Source organism: Geotrypetes seraphini, chromosome 8 (genome assembly GCF_902459505.1).
Source record: "Geotrypetes seraphini chromosome 8, aGeoSer1.1, whole genome shotgun sequence".
In the NCBI taxonomy this organism is placed as follows: Eukaryota; Metazoa; Chordata; class Amphibia; order Gymnophiona; family Dermophiidae; genus Geotrypetes; species Geotrypetes seraphini.
The window spans coordinates 156,311,162-156,329,838 of NC_047091.1; the positions used below are offsets into that span (position 1 = coordinate 156,311,162).

Sequence of the window (18,677 nt, forward strand, 5' to 3'; positions counted from 1 at the left end):
TGCGGCTTTAGGCCAGCTAACCCCAGATACTCGTTTACATATAATGGAATGGATCTATTTACCACATACGCCCCCTCAGAATATCAGTTCTCCTCAATACATGTATAATTCACTGATTTGTAAGGCACGATATAGAGCATTAAACATTATGGGATTGGATTTGATATCTATCACCTTTCCCATTTCGCTAGAGCAATGGGAATTGCAACTTGCATTAACAAATTACATTGGTCATATTTGTCATCATTATCCTTAAGATAAGCGCGTAATTCTAGTGGCAGCAGGCGTTTTGGATTTTCATTCTGCAATAAGTTTAACACCTATAATTGACACTCTCACTGTCTATACAGATGGCAGTAAGACACGCGGAGTCGTGCTCTGGACCCAAGAAAATGCTTCTCGGGTCTTATTCACTCCCCCGCAACAATCCGCTCAGCGCTCAGATGTAGCCGCTGTTATTCTTGCGCTGCAAACTTCTTCCCACTGTCCATTGCACCTAATTACAGACAGTCTGTACGTTGGTAATTTAGTTTACCAGCTTCCTGGTGTCTATGTCACCCTGTCAATTGATGACAACTTACTATCCTTGTTTCTTGAATTACGCTCGTTATTGTCAACACATAAACACTCTCTTAGTGTGTTTCCCATTCATAGCCATCCAAATCCTCTTGGAATCATTTCTACAGGAGATAATATTGCAGACGCTGCACAATTTCCCACTCTCATAGACAGTCATGCATTCTTCCACCAACATGCCAAAGTCCTGGTGAAACTGGTTAAAATTCCCTTAAATCAAGCTACACCTATAGTTCAATCATGCCCACAAATGCTCACAGCTGCCTTCGGCTGCTGAGTATGGAGTGAACCCCAGGGGATTTGCAGTAAATCAAGTGTGGCAATTGGATGTCACACAATATCCCCCTTTTGGGAAATGGAAATATCTACACGTTACTATTGACACCTAATAATAAAAAGGGACTCGGAGCTAGCCCGTGGCAGTGCCTCCTTCTCGACTCTAAGACTGTGTGTGTGTGTTTCCTGTGTGGAATTCCTACACCAGTCAATGAATAAGAAGGCCCTGGAAACACAGTTAAGAGCACAGAGACTGGAAAAGATCATTAGAAAAATAAAATCACCAAACAAAAGGAAAATGATTTTATTTTCAATATGTTGATTGAAATGTGTCAGTTTTGAGAATTTATATCTGTGGTGTATATTGTGTGTATATGAAAAATGAATGGAAGAAATTGCATAACAATTAGTAAAGGGGGCAGGTCTAGAGGCGGAGTTGGGGTGGTCAGTGGTTGGGGTAGAGAATGACATGGAGACATAATTCATCCCCTTTCCCATCTCCATGGATAATTGCTGGAAACCATCCCCAGGTCATTCTTTATGAAGAGAGGGAAGAATCAAGAATGAATGGACACAACCACTGACCCTCAAGCCTTGCGTTATAGAATGCTGGTGTAAAAGGTCTGAGGTTGAGATAGACACTAAAGAATAACACAAGATGGTTTTCCACGGTTATCTGTGGGGACGGGGACAGTGATGAATTCTGGAACCGTGTCATTCTCTAGTTGCAGATACTCAGTTGATATTTGTTAGACTTAGGGGATTACTTGGCTTGAATAAATTGAGAAATACTGCCTTAGATCACTCACAAGCGAGCAATGCTTGTTCCTTCCATAGCTCTCCAGCATAGCTTTGCTTCTTGCATGGGTCTCTACAGTGAAAGAAAGTCTGTGCTAGAGGAGGGGATGGGACACTGCAAGGCTTGTCATGCGACTACTAGAAGGCTCACACTGGAGAACTGCTTACCAAAGAAGCATTACTGGGTGGTCCATCAAGCCCAGTAGCCCGTTTTCACGGTGGCCAATCCAGGTCACTAGTACCTGGCCAAAACCCAAGGAGTAGCAATATTCCATGCTACCAATCCAGGACAAGCAGTGGTTTGCCCCATATCTTTGACTTTTCCTCCAGGAAATTGTCCAAACCAGTGGTCTCAAACTCAAACCCTTTGCAGGGCCACATTTGGATTTGTCTTATTAAAGAAATGACAATTTTGCATGAGGTAAAACTCTTTATAGTTTATAAATCTTTCCTTTTGGCTAAATCTTAATAATAATATTATAATTTATAGCTAAAGAGACATATGATGAAGAAACTGTTTTATTTTACTTTTGTGATTATGCTAAACATACCTAGGGCTTAAAAATAGTACCTGGTGGGCCACATGTGGCCCCCGGGCTGCGAGTTTGAGACCACTGGTCCAAACCTTTCTTAAAACCAGCTACACTATCTGCTCTTACCACAACCTCTGGCAATGCGTTCCAGAGCTTAATTATTTTCTGAGTAAAAAAATACCATATTTTTTCACTCCATAAGACACACTTTTCTTCCACCCAAAAGTGGGTGGAAATAAGGGTGCGTCTTATGGAGCAAATACCCCCATACCCCTGTATCTTTTTTTAAAAAATCCTGCTGTCCATCGCTGTATGGCAGGAGCTTTCACCGAAGCTGCCCTTCCCTCTGCTGACTCCCGAGTACCCCCATACCTTTTTTAAATCTTACCATCTAGCGCTGTATGGCAGGAGCTTTAAGCGATTCTGCTCTTCCCTCTGCTGACTCCCGAGCTGAACTCTAAGCGTCAGAGCAGAGCATGAGGCAGGTGTGAGCTTATTGGGTTCTTGTCTGGTCCAGCTCCACACTGCAGCCATTCACGGAGCAGAGCGGGACCAGGCAGGAACGCGATAAGCTTGCGTCTGCCTCATGCTCTGCTCTGACACTCAGAGTTGAGCTCAGGAGTCAGCGGAGGAAAGAGCAGAATCGCTTAAAGCTCCTGCCATACAGCGCTGGATGACAGGATTTGAAAAAAGGTACGGCGGTACTCGGGAGTCAGCGGAGGGAAGGGAAGCTTCGGTGAAACCTCCTGCCTTGCAGTGATGGATGGCAGGATTTTAAAAAAGGTTCAGGGCCTGCCTGCTTGCCTGCCTACCTCAGGGTGATGGGCCCTGCCTGCTCCTAGGCCTGCCTGCCTGCCAGCCACTAGACCTGCCTGCCTTGTGCCCTGTCCCGGCCACCACTAGACCACCAGATGGGGGACAGGGTATAGAGCCTGGCAGGGAAGGGGGACAAGGTGCAGAGCCTGGCAAGGAGTGTGGGGTTGGATGCAGAGCCTGGCAGGGAGAATTTGGCGTCTTATGGCGCAAAAAATACGGTATTTTCTCCTATTGGTTTTAAAAAGTATTTCCCTGTAACTTCATTGAGTTTCCCTTAGTCTTTGTAATTTTTGATGGAGTGAAAAATCAATCCAGTTGTACCTGTTCTACTCCAACTCAGGATTTTCTAGACTTCAATCATATCTCCCCTCAGCTGTCTCTTTTCCAAGCTGAAGAGCCCCATCCTTTTTAGTCTTTCCTCATATGAGAGGAGTTCCATACCCTTTATCATCTTGGTCACTCTTCTTTGAACCTTTTCTAGTGCTGCTATATCTTTCTTGAGATAAGGAGACCAGAACTGAACGTAATACTCTTAATGAGGTCTCACCATGGAGTGATAAGTGGGCATTATAACATTCCATTTTTTAATAATTCCAAGCATCTTGGTTGCTTTTTTGGCTGCCACCACACATTGGACGGAAGGTTTCATCGTATTGTCTATGATGACACCCAGATCCTTTTCTTGGGCGCTAACCCCCAAGGTGGACCCTAGCATCCAGTAACTGTGATTTGGGTTATTTTTCCCAATGTGCATCACTTTGCATTCATCCATCACCCAGTCTTCCAATTTCCTAAGGTCTTTCTGCAATTTTTCACAATCTGCATTTGTTTTAACAACTTTGAACAGTTTAGTGGGAAGGGCCTTAGATGCCTGAACCAATCAAAGTTGTAGGGCCCTTCCCAGTGCATCCCGATGCATTGGGATGGGGCCTAAGGCTCTGATTGGCCATGCCTAGAGCCCCTACTTTGGGTATCTGAACCAATCAGAGTTTTATGCCCCTCCTAGTGCCGGCAGGAGAAAGTGGACATCACTCCTACTGTCTTCTGAATAAGGTACAGGGGGGTTCAGGGAGCATGGGGGGGGTCCATGTAGCTGAGGCAGGAGGGATTGGGCATCCCATCTGCTTATCTTCAGGGGGGGTCAGGGGGGGTGTATAGGGGGGTGGGGGGACCAGGTGGCCAAGGCAGGAGGGCGTGGGCATTTCTCCTGTTGATTTTCTTTTTGTTTGGGGGCTATCATCGGGGGAGTCAGCATTACTTTATTTTTAATGGGGACATATATTATGCATGTGTAATACATGCAGAACATCTGTGCCCATTTAAAAAAAAAAAAAATAAAGAAAGTCTTCCTGCTCTGAACAGCTGAGTGGCAGGAGGCTACTTCAGGGCTTCTCCTGCCGCACAACTGTTTGGGCTTCCCCTGCTGGCTCTGCACATGTGTCAGTCGCTTTTCCAATAACTAATCAGATGGGACTACAGCGGACCTCTGCAAAAATTATTTGTATGTGAAATTGTTTTAACATTGATTGCTGTTTTCAAATCGGACAATTTATTGGCACCACAGCGACCCACAGGATTTTAACAGCGATTTTAGAGCATCCGGCCCTGGGTGTGTAGTACAAGTCTTCTCCACTGTCACTGAGCAATGGCCTAACTCATCATATACAGTACATATTCTTAACTATAAGCAGTATGAATTTGTGCTTTAGGATCTTGCTCTACAGTCTTGGGGGTGAGGACCCTCCCTCTCCCCTGCCCTGCTCTCCACCCTGTAATAATCAATTTTAATTATATTTATTTTATAATTGTTTTTGGAGGAAAGCTTGGTCAGACTTTTTACTCCCAGTATATGAACTTTGCTCATACTTACTTTAAATTAACTTCCCACATCAGTACTGTACAGTCGCTACCTCCTGCGGTAAAGACATAAGAGCCGTCATAAGATGTGACAAGGTTTGAAACACCATCAGGATGGCAAATCCGAGCAGATGATTTGTGTGGATTTCCATCAATTGGTAAAATCTGCAAACCAACCTGTCAGGATGGAGAGACAGAGTCTCAGTTTGTCACAAGTTTAACACAATGTATTTATATATATACATATATAAATGAACATTTTGGGTATGCACATCACCTCTATGTGTTCTTCAGAGCAAGATTTGGTACAAATAAAGGGGAAGATGTTTTAATCTCGCATTGGAACGCATGCAGGTCAGGGAATTTGTAAGGGCAAGCAGACAAAACGTGATTAAGAAAAGAATCTCTCTTCTAGCTGAAAGAGCTGGTAGTTCTGATATTGTCCAGCAAATCATTCTATCAAATGCCTCCATTTCTTAGCATCTCTCCCCCCTCACCACTAACTCAGTGGGTTCCTTTTCACAGCTGAAGACCATTTCCTGGCAAACTCATGGATGCAGTAGTGTGGGAAGTATGTTAGTCCAATTTAAAGCTTAATAAATAACAATAAAAATAACAAGCAAACAAAAAAAGAAAGAAAGCAATATCTTTTTTTGTTGGTATGTCCTGATTTGAGAAAGGAGTCAAAAGATGTATTACGCTAGTCTAATAAAAAAAATTCACCTTATTTTGCATTTTCCTTTTTTTAAATTTCTATTTATTAACTGATGAACTGGACCCGCCCCCTTGCTTCTATGCCTTTTAAGTTCTAAATTCTTATTTTTAACACTTCTATAGCTTTAGTACACAATTTTCAAAGCAATTGCCCTCCCTCGATGTAACTAAAACTTTGTTCAGGCTCCTAGCCTAGGGTTACCAGATGGCTTTTCAAAACCCAGCACTTTGTCGGGTTTTGAAAAGCCTCCTCCAATCGCATGTCACGCGATGACACCTGCACATGCACGGAATTCCTCTCTGCCCGATGCCTTTTGTGGACAAGAGCGGGCAGCGGGGAGTGGCGGACAAGAACAGGCAGCAGGGGGGCGGGGTTAGGGCAGGGATGGGCGGGCCTAGGGGATGGGTCTAGGGGTCCGGATTGTCTGATTAGAAAATCTGGAAACCCTATTCTAGCCACATGCAGAAATGCTACTTCTGGGGGCAGGTTTAGATATAAAGTGGAACAGTATGTGCACAGATAACATTTTCAAACTGACATGTGTACTTTCCAGCTAATATCTATCTGCAGAAAAAGCAGATGCAAATGAGCAAGCGTATCCTGTATACATGGTAAGATTCACAGCAAAAATAAGCAAGTACAGTGGAACCTTGGTTTACGAGCATAATTCATTCCAGAAGCATGCTCGTAAATCAAGTTACTCGTATATCAAAGCGAGTTTCCCCATAGGAATGAATGGAAACTCGCTTTGATTTGTTCTACCTCCTCCTCCTCCCCCCCCCCAAGGCTACCGGCGCTGCTCCATCACCCCATCCCCCCGCTCTAACCGGCATCGCACCCCCACCCCCACCCCTGCGAATGCCCCCCCCCCCCGCGAGAACCACATCGCACCGCCGTGCTGAGAGCGGCATCCACTCTTCCTTCCTCCCAAACATCTGCCGGTTGTGCCACTGAAAGAAATCTCCCACCTCTTGCCTGGGCTGGGCCTTGAACATCTGCGCATGCTCAAGGCCTTCTGGGTGGGGGTGGGGTGCCGGTTCGGGGGGGTGCGATGCCAGTTAGAGCGGGGGGGAGGTGCTCATGTAGCGGAACATGCTCGGTTTGCGAGACAAAAGTTTGCTAAGTGTTTTGCTGGTCTTGCAAAACACTCACAAACCAGGTTACTCGCAAACCGAGGTTCCACTGTACTTGGAACAAATCCCACAGATAAAGTTTGTCCCAATGTAAATAATTTAAAAATTGCCCCATTTAAGACTAGACACCTGGTTAATGAAATATTTTTTTCCAGGCATACAAATTGTATACACTTCTCCCTCGGTATTCGCAGTTTCTGCACTCGCGGTTTCGCTTATTTGCAATTTTTGGGATGCTGACTCCGCCCCCCCAAAATTGCATCATGAGTAAAATTCCTTTTCTTTTACTGTACCGATAAAAAAGTTTAGCACTCTGAAAATTGCTGCTTCCATGCTTTCTCCCACAAAATCGCTGCTTCCCAGCAACTCCAACACAGGCAGACACTCAGGTCAGTCACTGTGGATGGCAGGTGCAAGTGGTGGGGCTCTGCCATCCCCTCCTCCCCCGCTTCCTGATCATCCAACATCCTTTCAGACTTGGGGTTGGGGGGTAGTTATGTTTTTTGCTGCACTAACAAACCTTGCCTTTACGCTTCCCAGCACTGTAAGTGATTCGGCATGATATGGAGGAAAACACACATTTCTTGTCTTTTCGTGCAGCTGCCAAACTGCAGAGAGCGCACTTTGGCACGCACCACTACACCACACAGGGGGGTGGTCAGGAGAGCTAGAAACTTAGCGAGAGCCGTTCTCTTCAGCTTTCAGCAATCACTACCTTTAGGTTTGGGAATTGTTGTCTTTGTTTATGTTTTCTGTTTTTTTCCATTGTTTGGTTTAATAATAATAATAATTTTATTTCTTATATACCGCTATACCATGGAGTACATAAATTTGGATTTAAACTCTTGCTCCCCCTTACTTTTTCAATCCAGTAATTCTGTAATGTATTGGGGAGTGGGTGCATCATCATTCTCCTTGGCCTTGCAAGCTTTTCTCCACCTCCCACCACCACAAATAGTAATAATAGTGCCTTTTTTCCCCAAAAAACGCAAATAACAGTCAAAAAGTTATTCGTAGTCTCAATAGTAAAAACAATGGCGTTTTGTATGTGTCTGACCCTTGATCTTGATGTGAACAATTGGTTACTTGCCCGTGTATTATTAAGCAAGTTTATACACAGTTTGGTGGAGAGAGTCCTTTTGGTGTGTCCCTTTTTTACATTGGTTGGGATAATCATTATGGCTTTCAGTTGTATCAGAATGACCCCCAGTGGAAATAATGGAGGGTGGAAGGCCACCTGCATTGGAAACAACAGTGTTGCAGCTGTGTCCATGTTGAAACAAAATTACAAAGAAGGAGAAATGAGCTTAAGGTCAGCTTTTACTTTAGCTGTTAAAGTGCTAAACAAGGCCATGGATGTCAGCAAACGGTCTGCGGAGAAAGTTGATATTGCAATACTGACTAGAGAAAATGGAATGACAACAATTAGGGTTCTGAAGCAAAAGGAGGTAGAAGAATTAATAAAGAAGCATGAGGAAGAAGAAGCAAAATTCAAATGAGAGAATATCAAAATTAGAAGTTGAAGAAATAGTTGGGAGAGTTGAACAAATAGCCTATTGAGTACCGATGGACTAATGGGAGATTGAAAAGTTGGAATAACGAAAGAGTAAAGCATAGAGAGTTGATACAATTTTTTGAATGGATCAATTTAATACTGGAAGGCTCATGTGGAATGGCATATTTTATCAAATGTACTGAAGATTTTTCTTTTTAGTGGCTAGTTACTTATGTTAAAATGTTTTATTTTATTTATAACAGTGTAATGTCTCTCAACAGTCAACTTGCATTTATTTGTATATTTTATTCCTTTAAATTTGAAAGATTTCTTAACAATAAAGTTGTATAATTTTAATAAATTTATATATTAGAGATTTTTAAAGGATAGGGTGCTACCTTTGTTTAGATGGATTTCTGATTTGATAAATTATTGTTATATGGGAGGTTTTATTTTCTTATGAGATTAAAAATTTTACTGGATGATATAATTGATATTTTTAATTTCAATTAATGGGGTTTATTTTTAATATTTATTGATTTATGGGGTATAGTATTTTATATGTAATTGATATAATTTTTAGATTAATTTGCATTTTAGGGATTTACAGTTAGGATGATATCTTGTTCAGATGAATTTGTGATTTGATAAATTAAAGATATTTGGGTTGTCTGTTTTCTTATAGGGTAAATGGGAGGATTTTTATATAATGATAAGGGGGTGTATATGAATTTAAAAAAAAATTTTTTTTTGCAAATTAAGAATGTTTATATCCTATATAATAAAACGCTATCCACGCATGCGCACTCCTATCGGCATGCTTCCATGATCAGTAGGTCTGTGGCCGCAGGAGTGCGCATGCGCGAATCCACAGCACCTACCTACACTCGCTGGAAGGACTGGACCCCAGCGCTGGACATCCTGCTCTCCTGGCGGCTCCTCTCACGAGCTGCACCAGCGTCGGAGAAGGCTGTGGATCAAGAGCAAAAACAGTCCACAAGTTCCACTGGATTCTATGGGACATCTAAGATGGTGGCCATTTCCATTGGTAAGCAGATTGAAGTAGCCACCACTCTCTGATCCTCCTCTATGGGCTTCCCACACACAGGAGAGATAGGCCAGTGCAATAGCACATAGTAAACGCCTCTGGGGTAGTATCTTCCTTTCCTCTGCACACAGGACAATAGCTGCTTATAGCACCCATATGCCTGCCCTCACAACCTCCACAGCACTGACCATGTTCAGCCCTTCCTGAAAAGAAGCCTAGTGAAATGTCAGACTCACTTCCTGGCAACCGTCAATGCAAGAAAATGAGGTCATAGCTATTAAAGCTTCACTCTGCTGCAGCAAAGTCTCTTCTTTTTTAAGTCAATTAGAAGCTGCTACTTTTCCCCCAAAGGTGCTTCTTCTCCAGTCCCAATTTAGAGACAGAAGAAGGAGGGGTGGTCCCAGGTGGACAAAAAGCAGAACCAGCACAACGAAAGAACCCTGCATGGGAAGCCCTCTCTAACCGGAGTAGATCTGTACCTTCTTTCAGGTAAAGAACTGCCAGAGGCAGGAGCTCTTAAGAGCACAAATATCTGATTGCATCCTTAATATTTATCTATCACATCCTAAATATCTATCTATCATCCAGGCAAACGGTCTGTAAATTGCTGCTCTAGGAGCCAGGGGTACACTATTTCAGGGTATGCAGCACACAGATGGTTGCCCTAGAGAGCACATATTCAAAAAGATATAAAAAGGATGGAGTTAGTCCAGAGGAAGGCTACTAAAATGGTGCGTGGTCTTCATCATAAGGTGTAAAGGGGCAAACTTAAAGATCTCAATCTGTATACTTTAGAGGAAAGGTGGGAGAGGGGGAGATATGATAGAGACGTTTAAAAACCTATGTGGCATAAATGTACATTAATTGAGTCTCTTTCGATTGAAAGGAAGCTCTGGAATGAGAGGGCATAGGATGACGTTAAGAGGTGATAGGCTCCGGAGTAATCCAAGGAAATTCTTTTTTACAGAAAGGGTGGTAGATGCATGGAACAGTCTCCCGGAAGAAGTGGTTGTGTCTGAATTTAAGAAAACCTGCGATAAGTCACATGGGATCTCTTAGCGAAAGGAAGAGATAATGGCTAGAAACATAGAAATAGACGGCAGATAAGGGCCACGGCCCATCAAGTCTGCCCACTCCAGTGACCCTCCCTATCTATCTTTGCGGATAGATCCCACATGTCTGTCCCATCTGGCCTTAAAATCCGGCACACTGCTGGCCTCAATAACCTGAAGTGGAAGACTATTCCAGCGATCAACCACCCTTTCAGTGAAGAAGAACTGCCTAGTGTCACTGTGCAGTTTCCCGCCCCTGATTTTCCACGAATGCCACCTTGTTGCCGCGGGACCCTTGAAGAAGAAGATGTCTTCTTCCACCTTGATGCGCCCCGTGAGATATTTGAATGTCTCGATCATATCTCCCCTCTCTCGACGTTCCTCGAGTGAGTAGAGCTGCAATTTCCCCAACTGCTCCTCGTACGGGAGCTCCTTGAGTCCCGAGACCATCCTGGTGGCCATTCTCTGGACCGATTCCAGTCTCAGCACATCCTTGCGGTAATGCGGCCTCCAGAATTGCACACAGTACTCCAGGTGCGGTCTCACCATGGATCTATACAGTGGCATAATGACTTCAGGTTTACGGCTGACGAAACTCCTGCGTATGCAATCTATGATTTGCCTTGCTTTGGATGAAGCTTGCTCCACTTGGTTTGCAGACTTCATGTCTTCCCTGACAATCACCCCTAAGTCTCTTTCTGCTTCAGTTCTTGTCAGGTCTCGCCATTTAGGGTGTAAATCTTGCATGGATTTTGGCTTCCCAGGTGCATGACTTTGCATTTTTTGGCATTGAGAGAGAAGAGATAATGGTTACTGCAGATGGGCAGACTGGATGGGCCATTTGGCCTTTATCTGCCGTCATGTTTCTATGTTTCTATAACCACAAAGCTCTGTGACCTCACAATGCAGGTGTAAAGAGCCTTAGCCAATAGGGAGAGGAGGTGATAGTGGATGCTATGGATGGGACATTTGGCCTTTATCTGCCATCATGTTTCTATGTTACTATGTTACTAAAGTTCTATGACCTCACAATGCAGGTGTAAACAGCCTTAGCCAATAGGGAGAGGAGGAGATAGTGGATTCTGTGGATGGGCCATTTAGCCTTTATCTGTCATCATGTTTCTATGTTTCTATCTGGGATAGGCATGTGGAATCTCTTAGAGAGAGAAGAGATAATGGTTACTGCAGATGGGCAGACTGGATGGGCCATTTGGTCTTTATCTGCCACCATGTTTCTATGAAAGGGTGAATCCTGCTCTAATGAAGCAGCAAAGAATCCTGGAAGCTTAATTAATCCTACTGCGCCAGTCCTGCAAGTGCACCGTTCCTTTATTTATTTATTTGGGTTTATATCTCGTCCTTCCCAAAGAGCTCAGAACGGGTTACAGTTACAATACAGTAAAACCTTGGATTGTGAGCATAATTCGTTCCGGAAGCTTGCTTGTAATCCAAAGCACTCGTATATAAAAGCAAATTTTCCCCTAGGAAATAATGGAAACTCAGACAATTCATTTCACAACCCAAAAACTTTAGTACAAAGTACTATACGTACGTGTATTGAAAGACCTCACTCATTTAGAACAGTCACTACACTCCTGCAGCCTCAGAGAGAGAAGAATCATCGGCTCAGCTGTGATGCTGTGACGCGTGTATGCTGTATGTACTCATATTGCAAGACTTTGCTTGTTTAGAACAGTCACTACACTCTTGCAGTGTCAGAAAGAAAAGAACTATCAGCTCAGTTGTGATGTGTGTACAGTGGTACCTTGGTTTACGAGTGCACCAGTTTGCGAGTGTTTTGCAAGACGAGCAAAACATTTGCAAACTTGGTGCCTCGTAAACCGAGCTTGCCTCGCTGTATGAGCGCCCCCCCCCCCCCCCCGGCGATCCGGCATCCCCCCCCCAGCGATCCGGCATCCCCCCCCCCGCTCGCATTGCCCCCCCCTCCACCGCGATCCTACTTCCCCCCCCCCCCCCCGAGCAGTCAATGACACCCTTTACCCGACTTGGCACCAGTGCCGGTGCCCAAAGATCCTCCCTCTTCTGGCGCGGCCTGGGCTGGGCGGTGCGTTGCAGATCCTCCTTCTTCTGGTCTGGGCTGGGCTGGGCTGGACTGGCTTTGAGCATTTGCGCATGCTCAAAGCCTTCTGGTCTCACTCTCAATCTCGGAGAGAGCGAGACCAGAAGGCTTTGAGCATGCGCAAATGCTCAAAGCCAGTCCAGCCCAGCCCAGATCAGCAGAAGGAGGATCTCCGATGCACCGCCCAGCCGCACCAGAAGAGGGAGGATCTTCGGGCACCAGTACTGGTGCCAAGTCGGGTAAAAGGTGTCATTGACTGCTTGGGAGGGGGGAAAGTAGGATCGCAGTGGAGGGGGGGGCAATGCGAGTGGGGGGGATGCTGGTTCGCGGGGGGGGGAAGCTGGATCGCGGGGAGGGGTTTGGAACAGCGTCGGATTCCTCAAGGGGGTGGGGGAGAATGGAGAAGCGCCAGTAGTCTCGTGGAGGGGGGGGAGGAGGTGGAACCAATCAAAGCAGTTTCCCTTACTTCCTATGGGGAAACTTGCTTTGATATACGAGCAATTTGGTTTACGAGCATGCTTCTGGAACGAATTATGCTTGTAAACCAAGGTTCCACTGTATATTGTATGCACTTGTATTGCAAGACATTGATTGTATATCAAGTTAAAATTTAATAAACTGTTTTGCTTGTCTTGCAAAACACTTGCAAACCAAGTCACCTGCAATCCAAGGTTTTATTGTATATAGTTACATTCATAGTGTTACAACATAACATTACATAGATCAATGCACAGGTACAGACACAAAAGTTCAGCCTCATAGTGTGTCTAATCATTTAATACAGGGTCTCCATTTTCTGGCAAGGTGGCACAAACTCACCCATTAGCATGAATTAATTAAATGAGCTGATATCAAATTAGTAATTAGTTGCTTCAGTGAAAATCTTCATTGTTTATTACATTGACCTCTGACAGTGTTACTAATGTTTTTAAGCTTGTATTTCAAAAGTACAGTATAACACATGTGAAAATCAATTCATTGCAAGAAAAGTAAACTACTTACCTTATCATCGGTAATATATGCCAGATAACCTTTGCTTCTGTCTTCTTTGCTGGTATAAGTAAGGATTTCTATTTTTTTAAGAGGTGAACCATAGGTTGGCCCTAAAAGAGTCTTCCTGTAGAACAAAATACAACAAACAATTTTGCTTACTCATTAAAACACTTTTTATAACATCTATTGTTTTTATTGATTATGACAGGAGTTGCCATTCAACATATTACTAACAATTGGAAAGATCATAGCAGACTTAACTTTAATTTTTGGTGGAATTCACTATGTCTTTTATATAAAATGGAACGTTCAATAGCGGTACAAAATGGAAATTATAAAAGTTTTATTAAAATATGGGAGCCATTAACATTGTTTTGTAATGAATAAACACCATTTTTCTTTTGAAGATAAATTATTTAAGGAGGGGTGGGGGGAGGGATTGTACAATTGAAGAGAGGGTAAAATGAATTAGGAAGAATAGTGTTGGGAGGGAAGGTGGGTTATGGGTTTATATATATATACAATTGTTATTATCTCGAGGGATTTATCAAGTGTTGTTTTTGAGCCTATGTATGATTTTTATTGTACACTTGTTGAATGATTAAAAAGGAATAAAGAATTAAAAAATAAATAAAAAAATAAAAAAAAACACATCTATTGTCACCTAATGATTTCAAAAGTGTTTTCTTGTTCAGAACTGATTTTCCCCCTTCTGCTTCAAATAAAAAGAAACAAAGGATATCAGGGAAACACTGATCCCTTAATTCTAGAAAGACGCATGCCCAAATTTCCAACTAGTGCTCAAATTTGCACGCACACTCTAAGAATAAGCTCAGCCAAATGGGTAACTTAATGAATTAATTAGCTAATAATTGGCCTTAACAACTAATTATTGTCTACAATTGGTACTAATTGGCACTCTAAACTTGATTATGGAAATTGATTAATCCTACCTTATGCAACTCTTAAGAGATTACAAACTTCACAGAATATGTCAATTAGAATGTTGGGATAGAGTCGAAAATTTGGCTCTATTTATGCTTTCATTGGTTACCTATCCTGGGTGGCAAGTCAAATGCGCGCAAGACAAAAGCGCATGGACAATTGCACACAGACAACTGAGCACTACCACAATTGAGCACTACCACAATTGAGCGCAAGACACTTGAGCGCATTGACAATTCAGCACAAGACAATTGAATGCAACCACAAAGTCAAAGTTTTTTGCAAAGTATATAACGCATTACGTGAACAAAAACCATCTTATTTAAGTTGTATGACTATTCCATATATACCCTCAAGATCTCTTAGATCCCTACAAGATTATATATAGACTGGCTCTACTCGTACCCCATTTTTTAAGAGTTCATTGGGATACTACTCGAACAGGGGCAGCTCAAGGCAATCTGCTGCTTTAGGCAAGGGTTGAGCTGTCCCCCTCCCCCCTCTCCCGAGCATCCAAAATAGGGATGAGGCAAGGGAAGCCCTAACTATTAGGCAAGATTGGCCAGCTGCCTATAGCAGAAACTTCTTAGAGGGTAGTAGCTTCAGTAAACCAGTAAATGACAGCAAAGCTTTGTACACCACTCCTTTTAAGCCCAGGTCACCCATGTTTAAAGCAAAGCAATAAATCCTGCCAGACAAACTCAAAGAGCCACACATACTTTAACCCGCTTTTCTGCAAAAACACAAAGGAGATAGATGATGCTGAAACAACAAGGGGCAAAATAAGAAAAAAAGCAAAAGAAAAGCTCTGTTTTACACACCATAATATAATCAGTAATATGAGAGCTGATATTCTACCTCTCCACAATGTGCAGATCAGAACTAGAACATTTCTCTTTGGAAGTCACCGTACCCCCCAAAAATCCTGATTTTCATGTTATCTGAGCAATAGAAATACAAAGCTCTTCACTACCAGACATGTGTGAAATACAAAACCTGAAAAGGGGCTCCATATTTTGTACTGAATACAGTACAAACACATCTGCAATTACTATTTCCCAAAACTAACATTTGAATTAATAAATTCCAAATAAAACACTTTATTCAACCCTAATATTGTGCAAAATATAGATAGCAGATGTAAATTTTTTTAAAAAGATAAATAGCAATCATCACTTTAAAAATTAACAAACAGAAATAAAACAATAATGGGAAATAAGAAAATACCATTTTATTGGACTAATCCATTTTTCAATTAACTTTCAGATGCCAAATCCTCCTTCAGGTCAGTACAGTATACTGAGCTGAGGAAGGGGGTTTAGTCCAATACAAAGATTGTCTTGTTTCCATTTCCTATTTATAACCTTTTATCAGTACAGTTACAATACTATTTTATTCTAAAGCAACAACAACAAAAAAAATCTTTTTTCTACCTTTTGTTGTTTCTGCTTTAATCATCTTCTCGTCGCTCTCAGTCTTCACTTGCGAGGCTTTGGGATCCAGCCCTCAGCTGCAGACAAGGGAAAGCATGGAAGACCCATTTCGAAATTTCGTGTTTACGCCCAGCAGTGTCTACTATGAGCTATCAAGACTCGAAGTGAACAAAGCTCTGGGACCAGACAAACTACACCCCAGGGTGCTCAGAGAGTTGAGTGATGTCCTGGCAGAACTGTTATCCGCACTCCTTCAATCTTTCCCTAAGTAATGGAAGAGTCCCGTTGGACTGGAAAACAGCTAACGTCATCCCGCTCCACAAAAAGGGATGCAAGACGGAGGCTGCGAACTACAGACCGGTGAGTCTAACATTGATAGTGAGCAAACTAATGGAAACTCTAATCAAACGTCAATTGGACACGATCCTGTCCGAGGAGTATCTACGAGATCCCCATCAACACGGATTTACAAAGGGAAGGTCCTGCCAAACCAATCTGATCAGCTTCTTTGACTGGGTAACAAGAAAGCTGGATAAGGGGGAATCCCTAGACATCGTGTACTTGGACTTCAGCAAAGCATTTGATAGCGTCCCACACCGCAGGTCATTGAACAAGATGAGTTCGATGGGATTAGGCAACACATTAACTGCATGGGTTAAGGACTGGCTTAGTGGTAGACTTCAAAGGGTGGTGGTAAACGGCACCCCCTCAGAAACAACGGTGGTGATCAGCGGAGTGCCGCAGGACTCGGTCTTGGGCCCGATCCTATTCAACATCTTCGTAAGTGACTTGGCTAAGGGTCTTCGAGGTAAAATTACGTTATTCGCTGATGATGCCAAACTATGCAACATAGTGGGCAAGAGAACAACAGACAAAAGCACAGTGCCTGACAAAGGCTCAATATCCGACAGTTTGACACATGACCTGCTCCTACTGGAGCATTGGTCAAGGACCTGGCAACTAAGTTTCAATGCCAAAAAATGCAAGGTCATGCACCTTGGCAGCAAAAATCCATGCACGTCTTACACTCTGAATGGTGAGACCCTAGCAAGGACTGTAGTAGAATGAGACTTGGGGGTGATCATTAGTGAAGACATGAAGTCTGCCAATCAAATGGAGAAAGCTTCATCCAAAGCTAGACAAATCATGGGTTGTATCCTTAGGAGCTTCGTCAGCCGTAAACCCGAGGTCATAATGCCTTTGTATAGATCCATGATGAGACCCCATCTGTGTACAATTCTGGAGGCCACATTACCACAAAGATGTGCGGAGAGTTGAATCGGTTCCGAGAATGGCCACCCGGATGGTCTCAGGACTCAAGGATCTCCCGTATGGGGAACGGCTGGATAAATTGCATCTATATTCACTCGAGGAACGCAGAGAGAGGGGGGACATGATAGAGACGTTCAAATATGTCACGGGCCGTATCAAGGTGGAGGAAGATATCTTTTTTCTTAAAGGTCCCATGGCAACAAGAGGGCATCCGTTGAAACTCAGGGGTGGGAAATTTCATGGTGACACCAGAAAATATTTCTTCACCGAAAGAGTGGTTGATCGCTGGAATAGTCTTCCACTGGAGGTACTTGAGGCCAGCAGTGTGTCAGATTTTAAGAAAAAATGGGATTGGCACGTGGGATCTCTTCATGGAGGGAGTTAGGGGGTGGGACATTGGTATGGGCAGACTAGATGGGCCGTGGCCCTTTTCTGCCGTCAGTTTCTATGTTTCTCTTATTTTCATACAGCATCTGTCCTCTCTCTGCTCTTTCCATCCAGTCCGCCCTCTCTCTGCCCCTTCTATCCACTGTCTGCCCACTCTCTTCCATATGGCATCTTCCCTCTTTCTATGCCCCTTCCATAAACTGTCTATCCTGTGCCCCTTTTCTCCTTTGTACATGATTCATTTCAAACAGAGGTCCACAGAAGACCATTATACATCAACTGCTCACAAAGTTGAAGTTATGTATTTTACTAATTGCCTTCCCACTTCAATCTCAATGCAATGCACAGATAGATAAATATATATATATATATTAAATGCAGAATATAAAAATATATGGGTAGACATTTGCTATTATTTAACTGGGCAGGAGGAGCTCCTAACCAGTTTAGAAGTGCTCACCAGGTTAGGACATAATGTTCAGCAGCATTTAATTGGACAGTTCTGCTGAATATTAATTCCAACTTCCGTAGCACTATCTGGTTAGTGTCAGGGGGGGAGTTGGGACGGACCCAGAAAGTTATTCAGGCTTCTCTAATATTAAATACTAGTGCTCAGATAACTAATTGGTCAAGTAGCACTGTGTAAAAAAGCAGTCCTATGTTCAATTAATTATCCAGGTACCAGCATTGAATATCACTATTATCCAGATAATCACCGTGACCTGCGGACACACCAACATTCCATGCTGGTAGCCAGATATGGCCTGGGATATCCTGATTTATAAAATGGTAGCTGTCATGGGCTGAATATTGTCTGGATAATAATCAAATAACTATCTAAAAATGAATCAACAAAACAGATAATCAATATTACAACACATGATAAAAATGCAAGAAACACATACATTTGGAAATAGGTTGAATATTTTTAATCGGGACATAATTTACTTGAAACATTATTTTGATGAGGTGTGTAATCAAATGGAATAAATATAAAAATATTTTTAAAACCACTAATAATATTTCAGGAAAATAAAAGTGACTAAAGTAACCCCTGTAGAATGAAGTAAATTCCTTTTAATCAAGGCATATCTAAAATAAAATTCTAAAAATCTTACATTTTTGGTAGCCAAGGTCTCCTCATTAACAAAGAAATACATGTAGAAGGTAATGTTATAAACGGGCACTTAGTTTCAAGTTTCTTATAGATTTGATTGATCACTTATTCAAAATTCTAAGCGATGTACACATCAAAAGAAATTACTAAG

The 18,677-nt window shown here is 42.7% G+C and overlaps 1 protein-coding gene across 3 annotated transcripts in view; it reads right to left on the bottom strand.

The window, feature by feature from the left end:
- Positions 1-18,677, bottom strand: part of CFAP251 (cilia and flagella associated protein 251) — a 171,579-nt gene that overhangs the window by 54,292 nt on the left and 98,610 nt on the right. For all 3 annotated transcript variants that reach the window (XM_033957400.1, XM_033957401.1, XM_033957402.1), the window contains 2 exons: positions 13,382-13,496; positions 4,870-5,033 (listed from right to left, as the gene is read on the bottom strand). In XM_033957400.1, the coding sequence (XP_033813291.1) occupies positions 4,870-5,033; positions 13,382-13,496 (279 nt within the window). The remainder of the gene's footprint in view (positions 1-4,869; positions 5,034-13,381; positions 13,497-18,677) is intronic.